The 14,337-nt window shown below is 40.7% G+C and overlaps 1 protein-coding gene across 1 annotated transcript in view; it reads right to left on the bottom strand.

Moving 5' to 3' along the window:
- Nucleotides 1-14,337, bottom strand: part of MRPS35 (mitochondrial ribosomal protein S35) — a 52,322-nt gene that overhangs the window by 33,973 nt on the left and 4,012 nt on the right. The window contains exons 3-4 of the mRNA XM_066258021.1: nt 13,318-13,485; nt 8,992-9,052 (exon numbers count right to left, since the gene is read on the bottom strand). Of these exons, the coding sequence (XP_066114118.1) occupies nt 8,992-9,052; nt 13,318-13,485 (229 nt within the window). The remainder of the gene's footprint in view (nt 1-8,991; nt 9,053-13,317; nt 13,486-14,337) is intronic.

The following is a 14,337-nucleotide window of genomic DNA, read 5'->3' as shown; positions in this document are numbered from 1 at the left end:
GAATAGAATGTATCAGTGTAATATTTTGTCAATTGGCTTTATTGTACAAAGGATTCAAAAAGTGATACAAATGGAGCCCCAAATGGAGAACAAATCTGTCAGAGATCAGTGTCAGTCTAATACCAGGCACTAATGCATATAGAAACATATAATCTAATGACAGAAAAGCATTTTCATATCCCAAAACAGAAGACTATATAAATGAAAGGAGCCAGAAGAAATTTTCTTTCTTCCTTTATTTCAAAAATAAGACAATTATTTCTATTTTTCAAGACCTCTTTATCTCTTTTTCCTGACACTTTTTAATGGAAGATTCCTCCCAACAGCTAATCTTTCATCATAATCATGTTCACTATCCTATTTCTCTTTCCTGCATTATCAGGCTACCTGTAAAGTGTTCCTAAATTTCATTTTCTTTCCTGAAAAGCCTTATCAAGTGTATTAAGTATTTATATGTCAACTTAAAATCAGCATGAAATTCAGACTTGAACCAAAGATACTAACTCTTAAATTAAACACATTCAATCTCTATTAACTGTGAACCTAAAACAATTCAAATTTGCTTATTCTGTAGTCCAATGCAAATGAGATCAGAAATTAAATTGGAATTCGTACATATGATGAAAACATACACAAAACCATAAGCACATGACTTGTGGTGGCGCAGTGGATAAAGTGTTGACCTGGAATACTGAGGTCGCCGGTTCAAAACCCCAGGCTTGCTGGTCAAGGCACATATGGGAGTTGATGCTTCCTCTCCTCCTCCTTCTCTCTCTCTCTCCTTCTCTTCTTTTTTCCCTCCCTCCTCTCTCTCTAAAAATAAATAAAATTTAAAAAATAAAAAGAGTTCTTTGCCCTTAGTTCCATGCATGAGAGAAAGAAAAATAGCAGAATAAATGAGTGAAATCTATGTTTATACCCAGGAGTCAACAATAACTATTGTTCAAAATCAATAAATCCAAAACTAGAAATATAATCATATTCAAGTGATTACTTTATACACGCACACATAAATACATACACATATATACTACATATAAAGTATATATAACATATATACTCTCTGCATATGTGTATATGTGTTAAATATTACATATACAGAGAACATATATAAATACTATGAACTCTCTGGAAGTTACTATACACCTAAATAATGATTAATGAGGAGCCAGAGCGGGAAAGAAGAAGCATGAGACTATTACCTTTCATTACCAGCTCTTCTTTTTTTTTTTTTTGTCTGTTTTTTTGTATTTTTCTGAAGTTGGAAACAGGGAGGCAGTCAGACAGACTCCTGCATGCGCCCGACTGGGATCCACCCAGCATGCCCACCAGGGGGCGATGCTCTGCCCATCTGGGGCATTGCTCTGTTGTAACCAGAGCCATTCGAGCACCTGAGGCAGAGGCCATGGAGCCATCCTCAGTGCCTGGGCCAACTTTTGCTCCAATGGAGCCTTGGCTGTGGGAGGGGATGAGAGAGACAGAGAGGAAGGAGAGGGGGAGGGGTGGAGAAGCAGATGGGCGCTTCTCCTGTGTGCCCTGGCCGGGAATCAAACCCAGGACTCCTGCACGCTAGGACAACACTCTACCACTGAGCCAACCGGCCAGGGCCACCAGCTCTTCTATTTGATGTTATCACATGTATATATCACTTCAAATTTCTTCAAAATTTTAAACATCTTCAAGATAACTCCTCCCTGCGAAATATCTCATTACTGACCCCATTGACCATTCAGCTATTAGGCATCCTCTACACTATTGTCAGTTCAAATCATACTGATTTGCATCTATTGGGAACATTGTGAAATATTTTTTTATGTGCTTTCTATAATTCAACGCTAAGCCCCTAACCTACTTCAGCAAGGATTATGATTTATGGTTTTATTTATTACTCATAGCACTTTGTAGAATGTCTAACAATTCACTGAAAACAACTTAAAATTGTTTTTTCTTTTGCAAGAGAGAGAGAGAAGGAGACAGAGACAGCAAGGGAGATGAGAAGCATCAACTCATAGTTGCTTCACTTTAGTTGTTCATTGACTGCTTCTATGTTGTTCAGATGTGTCTCGATGTGAGGGACTCCAGCTGAGCCAGTGACTCCTTGCTCAAGCCAGCAACCTTAGGCTTCAAGTCAATAACCACTGGACTCAAGCCAGAGACCATGGGATCATAACCATGATCCCACGCTAGAACTGTTAGATAAGGCTGTGCTCAAGTGGATGAGTCCGTGGTCAAGCCAGTGACCTTGGGGTTTTGAACCTGGGTCCTCAGCATCCCAGGTCAACGCTCTTCCCACTGCGCCACCACCGGTCAGGCTAAAAGTATACTAAAAATAAAGAAGAAACCAGCAATGATTCATAACACATGGTTATACAATATATTAGAAATTAAGATCCTCCCTCCAGCTTTTATTGAGATCTAATTGACACATAACATTATGGAAGTTTAAAGTATACAATATGTTGATTTGATAGTTATATACTGCAATATGATTATCACTATAGCTTAGGAAGCACCTGTAGCACATCATATAATTACCATTTCTTTTTCATGGTAAGGACATTTAAGATTTAAGATCTACTCAGCAAATTTCAGGTATATAATACAGTATTATTAACTATAATCACCATCCTGTATGTGAAAATTTCAAAACTTATTCATCTTATAACTGGAAGAAGTACTCTTTGCATAACATCTTCCTTTCCCACTACCTCTCAGAAACCCTGGAAAACACCATTCTAGTCTGTTTCTGAGTTTTGGCTTTTTAGAATTCACTTAAAAGTGGTATTATGCAGTATTTATCTTTCTGTCTTTTTTCACACAGCATAACGCCCTCAAGGTCCACGTTGTCACAAATGAAAGGATGCCCTTCTTTCTCACAGTTGAATAATATTCCATTATATAATATATATCACTTCTTCTTTAACCATTCATCTACATATTAACAGACACATTGTTTACATTACTTGGATATTGTGAATAATGCTACAATGAACATGGGAGTGCAGATATTTCTTCAAGATAGTGATTTCCTTCCTTAGATAAATATCCAGAAGTGTGATTGCTGAACCATATGCTAATTATAATTTTAATTCCTTGAGTACCTTCCATACTGTTTTGCATAGACACTGAACCAAGATACATTTCCACCATCAATGCAAAAATGTTCCCTTTCCTCCACATTTTCACCAACACGTAGGTGTCTTTTTGCTGACCGCCATTCTAACAGGTGTGCAGTGATAACTCATTGTAATTTGATTCGCATTTCCCTGATGATTAGCAATGTTAAACACCTTTTCATACAACTCTCAAACATTTGTGTGTCCTCTCTGAAAAATGTCTACTTGGCCCTGGCCGGTTGGCTCAGCGGTAGAGCATCGGCCTGGCGTGCGGGGGACCCGGGTTCGATTCCCGGCCAGGGCACATAGGAGAAGCACCCGTTTGCTTCTCCACCCCTCCCCCTCTCCTTCCTCTCTGTCTCTCTCTTCTCCTCCCACAGCCGAGGCTCCATTGGAGCAAAGATGGCCCTGCGCTGGGGATGGTTCCTTGGCCTCTGCCCCAGGCGCTAGAGTGGCTCTGGTCGTGGCAGAGCGACGCCCCAGAGGGGCAGAGCATCGCCCCCTGGTGGGCAGAGCGTGGTCCCTGGTGGGCAGAGCATCGTCCCTGGTGGGCGTGCCGGGTGGATCCCAGTCAGGCGCATGCGGGAGTCTGTCTGACTGTCTCTCCCCGTTTCCAGCTTCAGAAAAATACAAAATAAGAAAAAAAAAAGAAAGAAAAATGTCTACTCAGTTCCTCTGCCTATTTTCAAATTGGTTTGTTTTTTTTGTTACGAGTCTTTTGCTACGAGTTGTACAAGTTCCTTTTACACTCTGGGCATTATATAACTCCCTATCTGATATGTGATTTGAAAATATTTCCTCCAGTTTTGTAGGCTGCCTTTCCATTTGGTTGACAGTATCCGATGCCCCGTAGAAGCTTAATTTGATGTAGTCCCACATGCTTATTTTTGCTTTTGTGCCACTATTTTTGATGTCAAACCCCAAAAAATCATTGCCAAAAATAGTATCAAGGGACTTACTCCCCATTTTCCTCTAGGAGTTTATAGTATCAGGTATCATTACATTCAAGTCTTTAATCCAATGTGAGTTGGTTTTTCTGTTAGGTATAAGGGTCCAGTTTTATTCTTTTGCATGTAGCTATCCAGTTTTCCTAACATCATTTATTAAAGAGACCATCCTTTCCCCATTGTTATTCTTGGCCTCTTTGTCATAATTTAACCATAAATCAGTGGGTTTATTTCTAGGCACTTTACACTGTTCCAATGATCTGTTTTTATGCCAATAACATACTGTTTAAATTACTAAAGCTTTGTAATATAATTTGAAATCAGAAAGTATGATGCTTCAACCTTTGTTCTTCTTAAGATTGCTTTGGCTATTCAGGGTCTTTCTGTAGTTCTACACAAATTTTAATACTGTTTTTTCTATTTCTTTAAAAAAGGCCATTAGAATTTTTATAGGGATAACAATGAATCTATAGATGGCTTTGGGTAGTATGGATATTTTAACAATATTTTTCTTCTAATCTACAAGCACAGAATATCTACAAGCACAAATATTTATTTGTCTCTTTAATTTCTTTCAACGTCTTATAGCTTTTGGTGTATAGATCTTTCACTTTCTTGATTGAACTTATTTCTAAATATTTTTTTTTTTTTTTGCATTTTTCTGAAGCTGGAAACAGGGAGAGACAGTCAGACAGACTCCCGCATGCTCCCGACCGGGATTCACCCGGCACGCCCACCAGGGGCGACGCTCTGCCCACCAGGGGGCGATGCTCTGCCCATCCTGGGCGTCGCCATGTTGCGACCAGAGCCACGCTAGCGCCTGGGGCAGAGGCCACAGAGCCATCCCCAGCGCCCGGGCCATCTTTGCTCCAATGGAGCCTTGGCTGCGGGAGGGGAAGAGAGAGACAGAGAGGAAAGCACGGCGGAGGGGTGGAGAAGCAAATGTGCGCTTCTCCTGTGTGCCCTGGCCGGGAATTGAACCCGGGTCCTCCGCACGCTAGGCCGACGCTCTACCGCTGAGCCAACCGGCCAGGGCAATATTTTATTATTTTTGATGCAATTATAAATAAGATTGTTTTCTTATCGTTCTGACAATTCATTATTTGTATACAGAAACACAACTGATTTTTGCATATTGATTTTGTATCCTGCAACTTTACAGAATTTATTAGTTCTAACAGTTTTTTTGTGAGGTCTTCAAGATTTTCCATATACAATATCACGTCATATACAATTAAAGACAATTTTACTTTTTTTTTTCTTTTTTGAGAGGCAGGGAGAGACAGAGAGAAACATCGAGCTGCTCCTATATGTGCCCTGACTCGGGATCGAACCTGCAACCTTGTTGTTTCAGGACAATGCTCTTAACCAACTGAGTTAACCGGCCAAGGCCCAGTTTTATTTCTTTAACAATTCAGATATCTTTTATTTCTTTTTCTTGCCTACATGCTCTGGTTAGGACTATGTTGAATAAAAGTGACTTGTCCTTGTCTTATCCTGATCTCAGAGGAAAAGCTTTTAGATTTTTATCATTGAATCTAACAGTGGTGTTCAACTGCCGCGACTGAAATTTTATGCCAGTCTGAAAAAGAGTTAACTACCCTGATGCTGTATGAAGATTTACAGGCCACAGCCAGTTGGCTTAGTGATAGAGCTTCAGCCTGGCACATGGACGTCCCGGGTTCGATTCCCAGTCAGGGAACACAGAAGAAGTGAAGATCTGCTTCTCCACCCCTTCCCCTCCCCTTTGTCTCCCCTGTCCCTACAACCATGGCCCGACTGACTGTTTTATTTTTGTTTTGTTTTTTTTGTATTTTTCTGAAGCTGGAAATGGGGATAGAGAGACAGACTCCCGCATGCGCCCGACTGGGATCTACCTGGCGCGCCCACCAGGGGGCATCGCTCCATCGCTACCAGAGCCACTCTAGCGACCGGGGCAGAAGCCAAGGAGCCATCCCCAGTGCCCGGGCCATCTTTGCTCCAATGGAGTCTCGCTGCGGGAGGGGAAGAGAGAGACAGAGAGGAAGGAGAGGGGGAGGGGCGGAGAAGCAGATGGGCGTTTCTCCTGTGTGAATCGACTGATTGGTTTTTGGTTGGTTTGAGTGCATAGCCCTAGGCATGGAGGATAGCTCCATGGAGCCTCCACTTCAGGTGCTAAAAATAGCTCAGTTGCAAGCATGGCCCAAGAGGGACAGAGAATTGGCCCTAAATAGGGGCTGCAGGGTAGATCCCGGTCCGGGCACATGAAGAAGTCTATTTCCCTTCCTCTCACTCGGAAAAGAAGAAAAAGAAGATTGACAAAGTCTATAATCTTCATACAACATCAGGGTCGTTCACTCTTTTGCAGACAGTCACAAAATTTATGATGGATCAGTGGTTGAAAAACACTCAAATAATATTAGCTGTGGGTGCCCTGGCCAGATAGCTCAGTTGGTTAGAGCACGGTCCCAAAGCACAGCAATTGCCAGGTCAGTCCCCAGTTAGGGCACATACAGGAACAGATCAATGTCCCTCTCTCTCTCTCTCTCTCTCTCTCTCTCTCTCTCTCTCTCTTCCTCTCTAAAATCAATAAAATAAATATTGCCTGACCAGGCAGTGGTACAGTGAATAAAGCACCAATACGGGACACTGAGGACCCAGGTTCAAAACTCTGAGGTTGCCGGCTTGAGTGTGAGCTCAATGACTTGAATGCAGGCTCCCCAGCTTAAACGTGGGGTCACCAGCTTGAGCATGGGATCAAAGACATGACCTCATGGTCACTGGCATGAGCCCAAAGGTCACTGCCTTGAGCAAGGGGTCACTGGCTCAGCTGGAGCTCCTTGGTCAAGGTACATATGAGAAAGCAATCAATGAACAACTAAGGTGCCACAACTATGAGCTGATGCTTTTCATCTACATTCCTGTTTGTCTCTGTCTTCTCCCCCTCTCTCTGTCTTTCCCTTTCCTTCGCTAAAAGAAAAGAAAATAAACATTAGAAAATATATATACTGCTCTCAAAAATTAGGGGATATTTTATTGCTTCATATTCATTTTAAAATATCCCCTAATTTTTGTGAGAAGTATATTAGCTGTGGTCTTGTCATATAGGATCTCTATTATGTTGAGGTATATTTCCTCTATTTAGTTTTTGAATTTTTCCCATCAAAGGATGTTAAATTTAGTCAAATGCCTTTTCTGCATCTAGTGAAAAAAAATTTTTTGTGACAGAAACAGAGAGAGACAGAGAAAGGGACAGACAGACAGGAAGGGAGATGAGAAGTATCAGTTCTTCATTGTGGCACCTTAGTTGTTCACTGATTGCTTTCTCATATGTGCCTTGACCAGAGGGCTACAGCAGAGTGAGTGACCCCTTGCTTGAGCCAGTGACCTTGGGCTCAAGCTGGTGAGCCTTGCTCAAACCAGATGAGCCAGTGCTCAAGCTGGCAACCTCAGGGTTTCAAACCTGGGTCCTCTATGTCCCAGTCTGACACTCTATCCACTGCTTCATCACCTGGTCAGGGTAGTGAAATTTTTAGATACTTTTTATCCTTTATTTCATTAATGTGGTATATCACAATTATTTGCAGATGTTACACCATCCTCCCATCCCTGGAATAAATCCCACTTAATCATGATATATGATCCTTTTTAGTACACGTTGAATTCAATGTGCTAATACTTTGTTGAGGACTTTTACATCTACATTCATTAGACACACTGGCTTATAAATTTCTTTCCTTGGAGTGTCCTTATCTGGCTTTGAGTAATGTTGGCCTTGTAAAATGGATGTGAAAGTGTTTTCATCTCTTCTATTTTTTGGAAGAGTTTGAGTAGAATTGGTATTAGTTCTTAAATGTTGAGTAGAATTCACCAGTGAAACCGTCTGATTCTGGATTTTTCTTCATTGAGAGGATTTTGATTTCTGATTCCATCTTCTTAAAAGTAATCAGTCTGTTCAGATTTTCTATTTTATTCTGATTCACTCATGGTAGGTTGTAGGATTCTAGGAATTTATACCTTTCCTCTACGTTTTCCAATTTGTTGGTGTATAATTATTCAAAGTGGTCTTTTATGATCCTTTAACTGAGTTATCAGTTAAAATGTGTCCACTTTCATTTATAATTTTGAGTCCTCTTTTGTTCTTGGTGAGTCTAGCTAAAGGTTTCCATATTTTATCTTTTGATCTTCTTAATCACTTCCTTTTATTAACTTTGGGCTTTGTTTTTCTTTTTCTAGTTCCTTAAGGTATAAAGTTAGATTATTTTAGATCTTTCTTGTTTCTTAATGTAGGAATTTAATACTATAAAGTTCCCTCAGGATAGCTTTTGATAAATCTCATGTCTTGGTATGGAGTATTTTCATTTTCATTTGTCTGAAGATATTTTTTATTTCTCTTTTGATTTCTTCTTTGACCCACTGTTCAGGGTATGTTATTCAATCTCCATGTATTTGTGAATTTTCCAGTTTTCTTCTTGTAAATGATTTCTAGTTTCATACCACTATGGTCAAAGAGAAGTTGTGTGATATGATTTCTTCTTGGTGAGTCTTCTTAAATTATTAAGACTGGTTTTGTGGCCTAATATAATCTATCCTAGAGAGTTTCTCATGTGTGTTTGAGAATGTGTATTCTGCCGCTCTTGAATGGAGTATGTCACAAAAACCAAGTCCGTCTGGCCTAATGTATAATTTAATTCCTAAGTATTCTTATTTTTTCTGTCTGGATGATCTATCCATTATTGAATGTGGGGTTGTGAAGTCCCCTACTATTACTGTATTGCTATTTCTCCCTTCAGTTCTGTTAATATTGTTTAATACAATTAGCTGCTTCTATATCAGGTACGTAAATATTTACAAACATTATATCCTCTTGATAAATCAACCCCTTTATCATTAGAAATTAGTCTTAATTTTATGTTCAAAGTCAATTACATAACAAAACAAGCACATACCTTTAAGAGCTTCACAATGCTTTTTAATTGCTACAGGAGTCAAATGCAAAAAGTTGGGGATCTAAAGTAGAAAAATTTAAAGGGTAAATTAGCCAACTGTCTTAAAAACATAAAAAACACACTGTACTCACACAACTAAATCATAGGCCAGTAAGAATTATAATAAATAAAATGTAGTTTTTTATATCAATTCTATGTTATAGGTGTTATGAATTCAAGAAATAAATTACTTGAAATATAGATTTAGTACCTAGAATCTTAAAATGACAACACTGGGAAAAAGAAACGTAATCTTTATAGTACTCTTCCTGTCATGAATCTACAGGGGTGTATATCTCCCTTACAGAGCTGAAAGTACTTAAGGATGCAGATCATTGTTTAATCATCCTAATTCCCCTAGAAAGCTTGCACATCTTAACTAAACAATTTAATAAAGTTGGGAATATATATAATACTATATTAAGAGGCTACCTCATGAGTCATAGGGTCAACGGGAAGTTTAGAAGAGGTCAGAGATTTAATTTCCTCAAATAAATAATTACATTTCCTAGGTATTTCTAGGTTAATGTTAATCAACTTGAGAAAATTTAAGTAAACAGACTCATTTGGAAAGAAAAATATGGCCCTGGCCGGTTGGCTCAGCGGTAGAGCGTCGGCCTAGCGTGCGGAGGACCCGGGTTCGATTCCCGGCCAGGGCACACAGGAGAAGCGCCCATTTGCTTCTCCACCCCTCCGCCGCGCTTTCCTCTCTGTCTCTCTCTTCCCCTCCCGCAGCCAAGGCTCCATTGGAGCAAAGATGGCCCGGGCGCTGGGGATGGCTCTGTGGCCTCTGCCCCAGGCGCTAGAGTGGCTCTGGTCGCAACATGGCGACGCCCAGGATGGGCAGATTATCGCCCCCTGGTGGGCAGAGCGTCGCCCCTGGTGGGCGTGCCGGGTGGATCCCGGTCGGGCGCATGCGGGAGTCTGTCTGACTGTCTCTCCCCATTTCCAGCTTCAGAAAAAATGAAAAAAAAAAAAAAAAAAAAAAAAAAAAAGAAAGAAAAATATGAACAAGCACAAAATTACTCCAAACATTATGCTTAGAATCTTAAGTGTTGATCAGAAAACATTTAATCAAGAGAAAATAGGCAATGAAAATTGAGATCATGAATAAGGTGGCTTTATTTATTTATTTATTTATTTGTATTTTTCCAAAGTAAGAAAGGGGGGCAGGCAGACAGACTCCTGCATGCACCCAACAGGGATCCACCCAGCATGCCCACCAGGGGGCAATGCTCCGCTGCAACCACAGCCATCCTAGCACCTGAGGCAGAGGCCATGGAGCCATCCTCAGCACCCGGGCTAACTTTTGCTCCCATGGAGCCTTGGCTGCGGGAGGGGAGGAGAGAGACAGAGAGAAAGGACAGGGGGAGGGGTGGAGAAGCAGATGGGCACTTCTGTGTGCCCTGGCCAGGAATCAAATCCAGGACTTCCACATACTGGGCCAACACTCTACCACTGAGCCAACGGGCCAGGACCTAGTTTTACTATTAAAACATAAAATATAATCTTAAAATCACAAAAGGAAAAAATAATAGCTAATGCTTGCATAACATCTGTATAGGCACTGTTCTATGCACTGTGTATATATCAACTCAGTTAATAAACTTATCTGATGGCACTCACTAGGAATAAACCACTTCACTGGACTGAGCATATAGGTGATTCTTAAAACAGATAGCCTGCATTAAATGTCTGGATGTCTAACCTGACCTGCAGTGGCATAGTGGCTAAAGCGTCCACCTGGGATGCTGAAGTTGCCAGTTTGAAACCCCGGGCTTGCCTGGTCAAGGCACATACGAGAAGCAACTATGGGTTGATGTTTCCTGCTCTTCCCCTTGTCCCCATCTTTCTATCTCTAAAATCAATAAAAAAACATTTTTTAAAAAGATTCAATTTCTGGGCCTGACCAGGTGGTGACGCAGTAGATAGAGCATCGGACTGGGATGCGGAGGACCCAGGTTCGAGACCTCGAGGTTGCCAGCTTGAGCGCGGGCTCATCTGGTTTGAGCAAAAGCTCACCAGCTTGGACCCAAGATCGCTGGCTCGAGCAAGGGGTTACTCGGTCAGCTGAAGGCCTGTGGTCAAGGCACATATGAGAAAGCAATCAATGAACAACTAAGGTGTCGCAATGAAAAACTAATGATTGATGCTTCTCATCTCTCTCCGTTCCTGTCTGTCTGTCCCTATCTATCCCTCTCTCTGACTCGCTCTTTGTCACTGTAAAAAAAAAAAAAAAAAAAAGTTTGAATTTCTGGGTTGGGGGAGACGGAGATATATTAAATGGGACACTTGAATCTAGGTAAACACAATAAATTAAAATTAAAAAAAATAAAGTTTGGATTTCTAGGTTTATTAAGATACCATTCACAGCCATTGGCAATTTTACAGACATATTGCTACTCTCTCACCTAGTGATATTTTCAAAAGACCTTCCTTTTAAACTAAGTTCATTTCACCTCTTTCACTTGAAGAAAAAGTTAATTTCCTCAGTGTTTGTTTTCTTATGTCTCTTGAAACATTCCTATTTCTAAATTTCATTTAACCCTTCCTCCAGCAGCAGATAACCCCTTCTCCATAATACCATCTCATTTTTTTTTGCCATCACCTTTTATCAAATTTTCCTTTGTATTCAATATTTCAAGAAGACTCTGATTCAGTGGAAATGTTTGTTGATGATAACTGCATTATATGTAAAAGGAAGCCATTTAAAGTATGCATTCTCAGGCTAAGCAAATTTACATTATCTTTAAAAACCTACAGTTCATAAATCACTATCGGTGCTATCAACTGAAATTTTTAGTATGACCTATTTTGCTTCAAGCAATAAAACTTAAGGACAGTAACAATAATATTAAATAATATTCTACCTTTCTGGACAGAAAATTCAAAAATCTATCTTTTAGAAGTAGAACCTTCATTCATTCCCTCAGTTCTCAATATCAAACTAGATTTTTTTTTTTTTTGTATTTTTCTGAAGCTGGAAACGGATAGAGACAGTCAGACAGACTCCCGCATACGCCCGACCGGGATCCACCCGGCACGCCCACCAGGGGCGACGCTCTGCCCACCAGGGGGCGATGCTCTGCCCATCCGGGGCGTCGCTCTGCCACGACCAGAGCCACTCTAGCGCCTGGGGCAGAGGCCAAGGAGCCATCCCCAGTGCCCGGGCCATCCTTGCTCCAATGGAGCCTTGGCTGCGAGAGGGGAAGAGAGAGACAGAGAGGAAGGAGGGGGTGGGGGTGGAGAAGCAAATGGGTGCTTCTCCTATGTGCCCTGGCCGGGAATCGAACCTGGGTCCCCCGCACGCCAGGTTGACGCTCTACCGCTGAGCCAACCGGCCAGGGCCTCAAACTAGATTTTATTTTTCTTAGTTCCACTTGAAAGAGATAATACAGAAAAGATACAATAAGAAAAAAAAAGTCAAAACAGAAACCATAGGACCAATTAATTAGTTTCTTAAATGCCTAGGATTCTTTGAGTCTTCTTTACCATGGATTATCAAAATATAACATCCATTATTACCTGGGGAAAAGTTCAAATTAAAACACAATAAGCTGCTATACACTGAATCTTAACATATAAGGGGGGTGGGGATAAAGGGCCTGGGAGGAAGAGCATCATTTTAGACGTAAGGCTTAGGCCCTGGCCAGTTGGTTCAGTGGTAGAGTGTCGCCGCAGATTGTGAATGTCCTGGATTTGATTCCCAGTCAAGGCATACAGCAGAAGTGACGGTCTGCTTATCCATCCCTCCCCCTCTCACCTCTCTCTTTTTCTCTCTCTCTCTCTCTCCTCCTCTTGCAGCCATGGCTTGATTGGAGTGAGGTGGCCCTGGGCACTGAGTTTGGCTCCATGGCCTCCACCTTAGGTGCTAAGAAGAACTAGGTTGCTGAGTGCAGATTGTGAATGTCCTGGATTTGATTCCCAGTTAAGGCACACAGGAGTAGTGACGATCTGCTTATCCATCCCTCCCCCTCTCACCTCTCTCTTCTTCTCTCTCTCTCTCCTTCTCTTGCAGCCATGGCTTGATTGGAATGAGCTGGCCCCGGGCACTGAGGATGTCTCCATGGCCTCCATCTCAGGCGCTAAGAAAAACTCGGTTGCTGAATAACAAAGCAACACCCCTTATGGGCAGAACATCTCCCTGTAGAGGGCTTGCCAGGTGGATATTAGTCGGGATGCATGTGCTAGTCTGCCTGCCTCCCCTCCTCTCACTTAATTAAAAAAAAAAAAAAAAAAAAAGGAAAAGATGTAAGGCTTAGCCAATCAACTAGCAACTTATCTTACCTTTAAAAGTTCTAGATTTCCCTCCTTTGCCATCGGCACCCCCCTTTTCACTGGATAACCCATTCGAACAGGAAGAGGTACTACAGAGGGTTTAAATGGTGCTGCAACAGGGTAAACACTAGGCCAGTCCTGGTCAACAGCCATTTTCTCTGTCCTAGGAGGTAGTGCCTAAGAAACATAAAACAGTTTAATATTTTAAATATGAACATAATTTTATATTTTAAAGCAAAAGAAAACATGCAACTAAGAGAAACACTAGCAGAATTGCAACCTACACAAAATCTAACCTCCCACAAAGCTGCTACTATTCAAACAAAAAAACATCAAATCTACCTAATTATTTCTGCAGTTTTCTCAAACCCGATGGGGCAAGGATCCCCCTTTAATAACACATTTTCTTCACTAAAAATGTCTCTACCTTATTTACTTAAACTTTTTAGCCAACTTTTTACATTTTGTTTATGAAAGGATGAGTAACAACTTTTCAAAAATAATTTTCCCTGGCCGGATAGATTGGTTGGTTAGAGCCATCATCAGATACTCAGAGGTTGCCAGTTCAATCCCCGGTCAGGGCACATATAGGAACACATTGATCTTTCTGTCTGTCTCTCTCTATCTCTCTCTCTTTTTCCCTTCTAAAATCAATAAATAAAGTTTACCTGAAAATAAAAAAATAAGAAATATGAAAGTAAAGAATATAAAATTGGAAATAAATAAGGATTAAACTAATTGAATAAATACATAATAAGAAACTATATATATCTCCTAGGCCCAGGGAATAGCTATATGATAGTTAAATCAATCACAATAACACTCTCTAAAAAAAAACCACAAACACATACACGAAATATATATTTTTTAACATATTCAATAGAAGGGGATGGCCAGCACACAAAAGCATGGTTTAAAGAGACAAAATTCAGCACCATCCATCTAAGCAATATGAAAGCTATTCTAGTAAGTCCTGGGAGCAGATAATATTTCTACGAAAATAACTACTCTAGACAATTATAATTTGAG

This window comes from Saccopteryx bilineata, chromosome 2 (genome assembly GCF_036850765.1).
Source record: "Saccopteryx bilineata isolate mSacBil1 chromosome 2, mSacBil1_pri_phased_curated, whole genome shotgun sequence".
Lineage (NCBI taxonomy): Eukaryota > Metazoa > Chordata > Mammalia > Chiroptera > Emballonuridae > Saccopteryx > Saccopteryx bilineata.
This window is presented reverse-complemented; position numbering and strand designations above follow the sequence as displayed.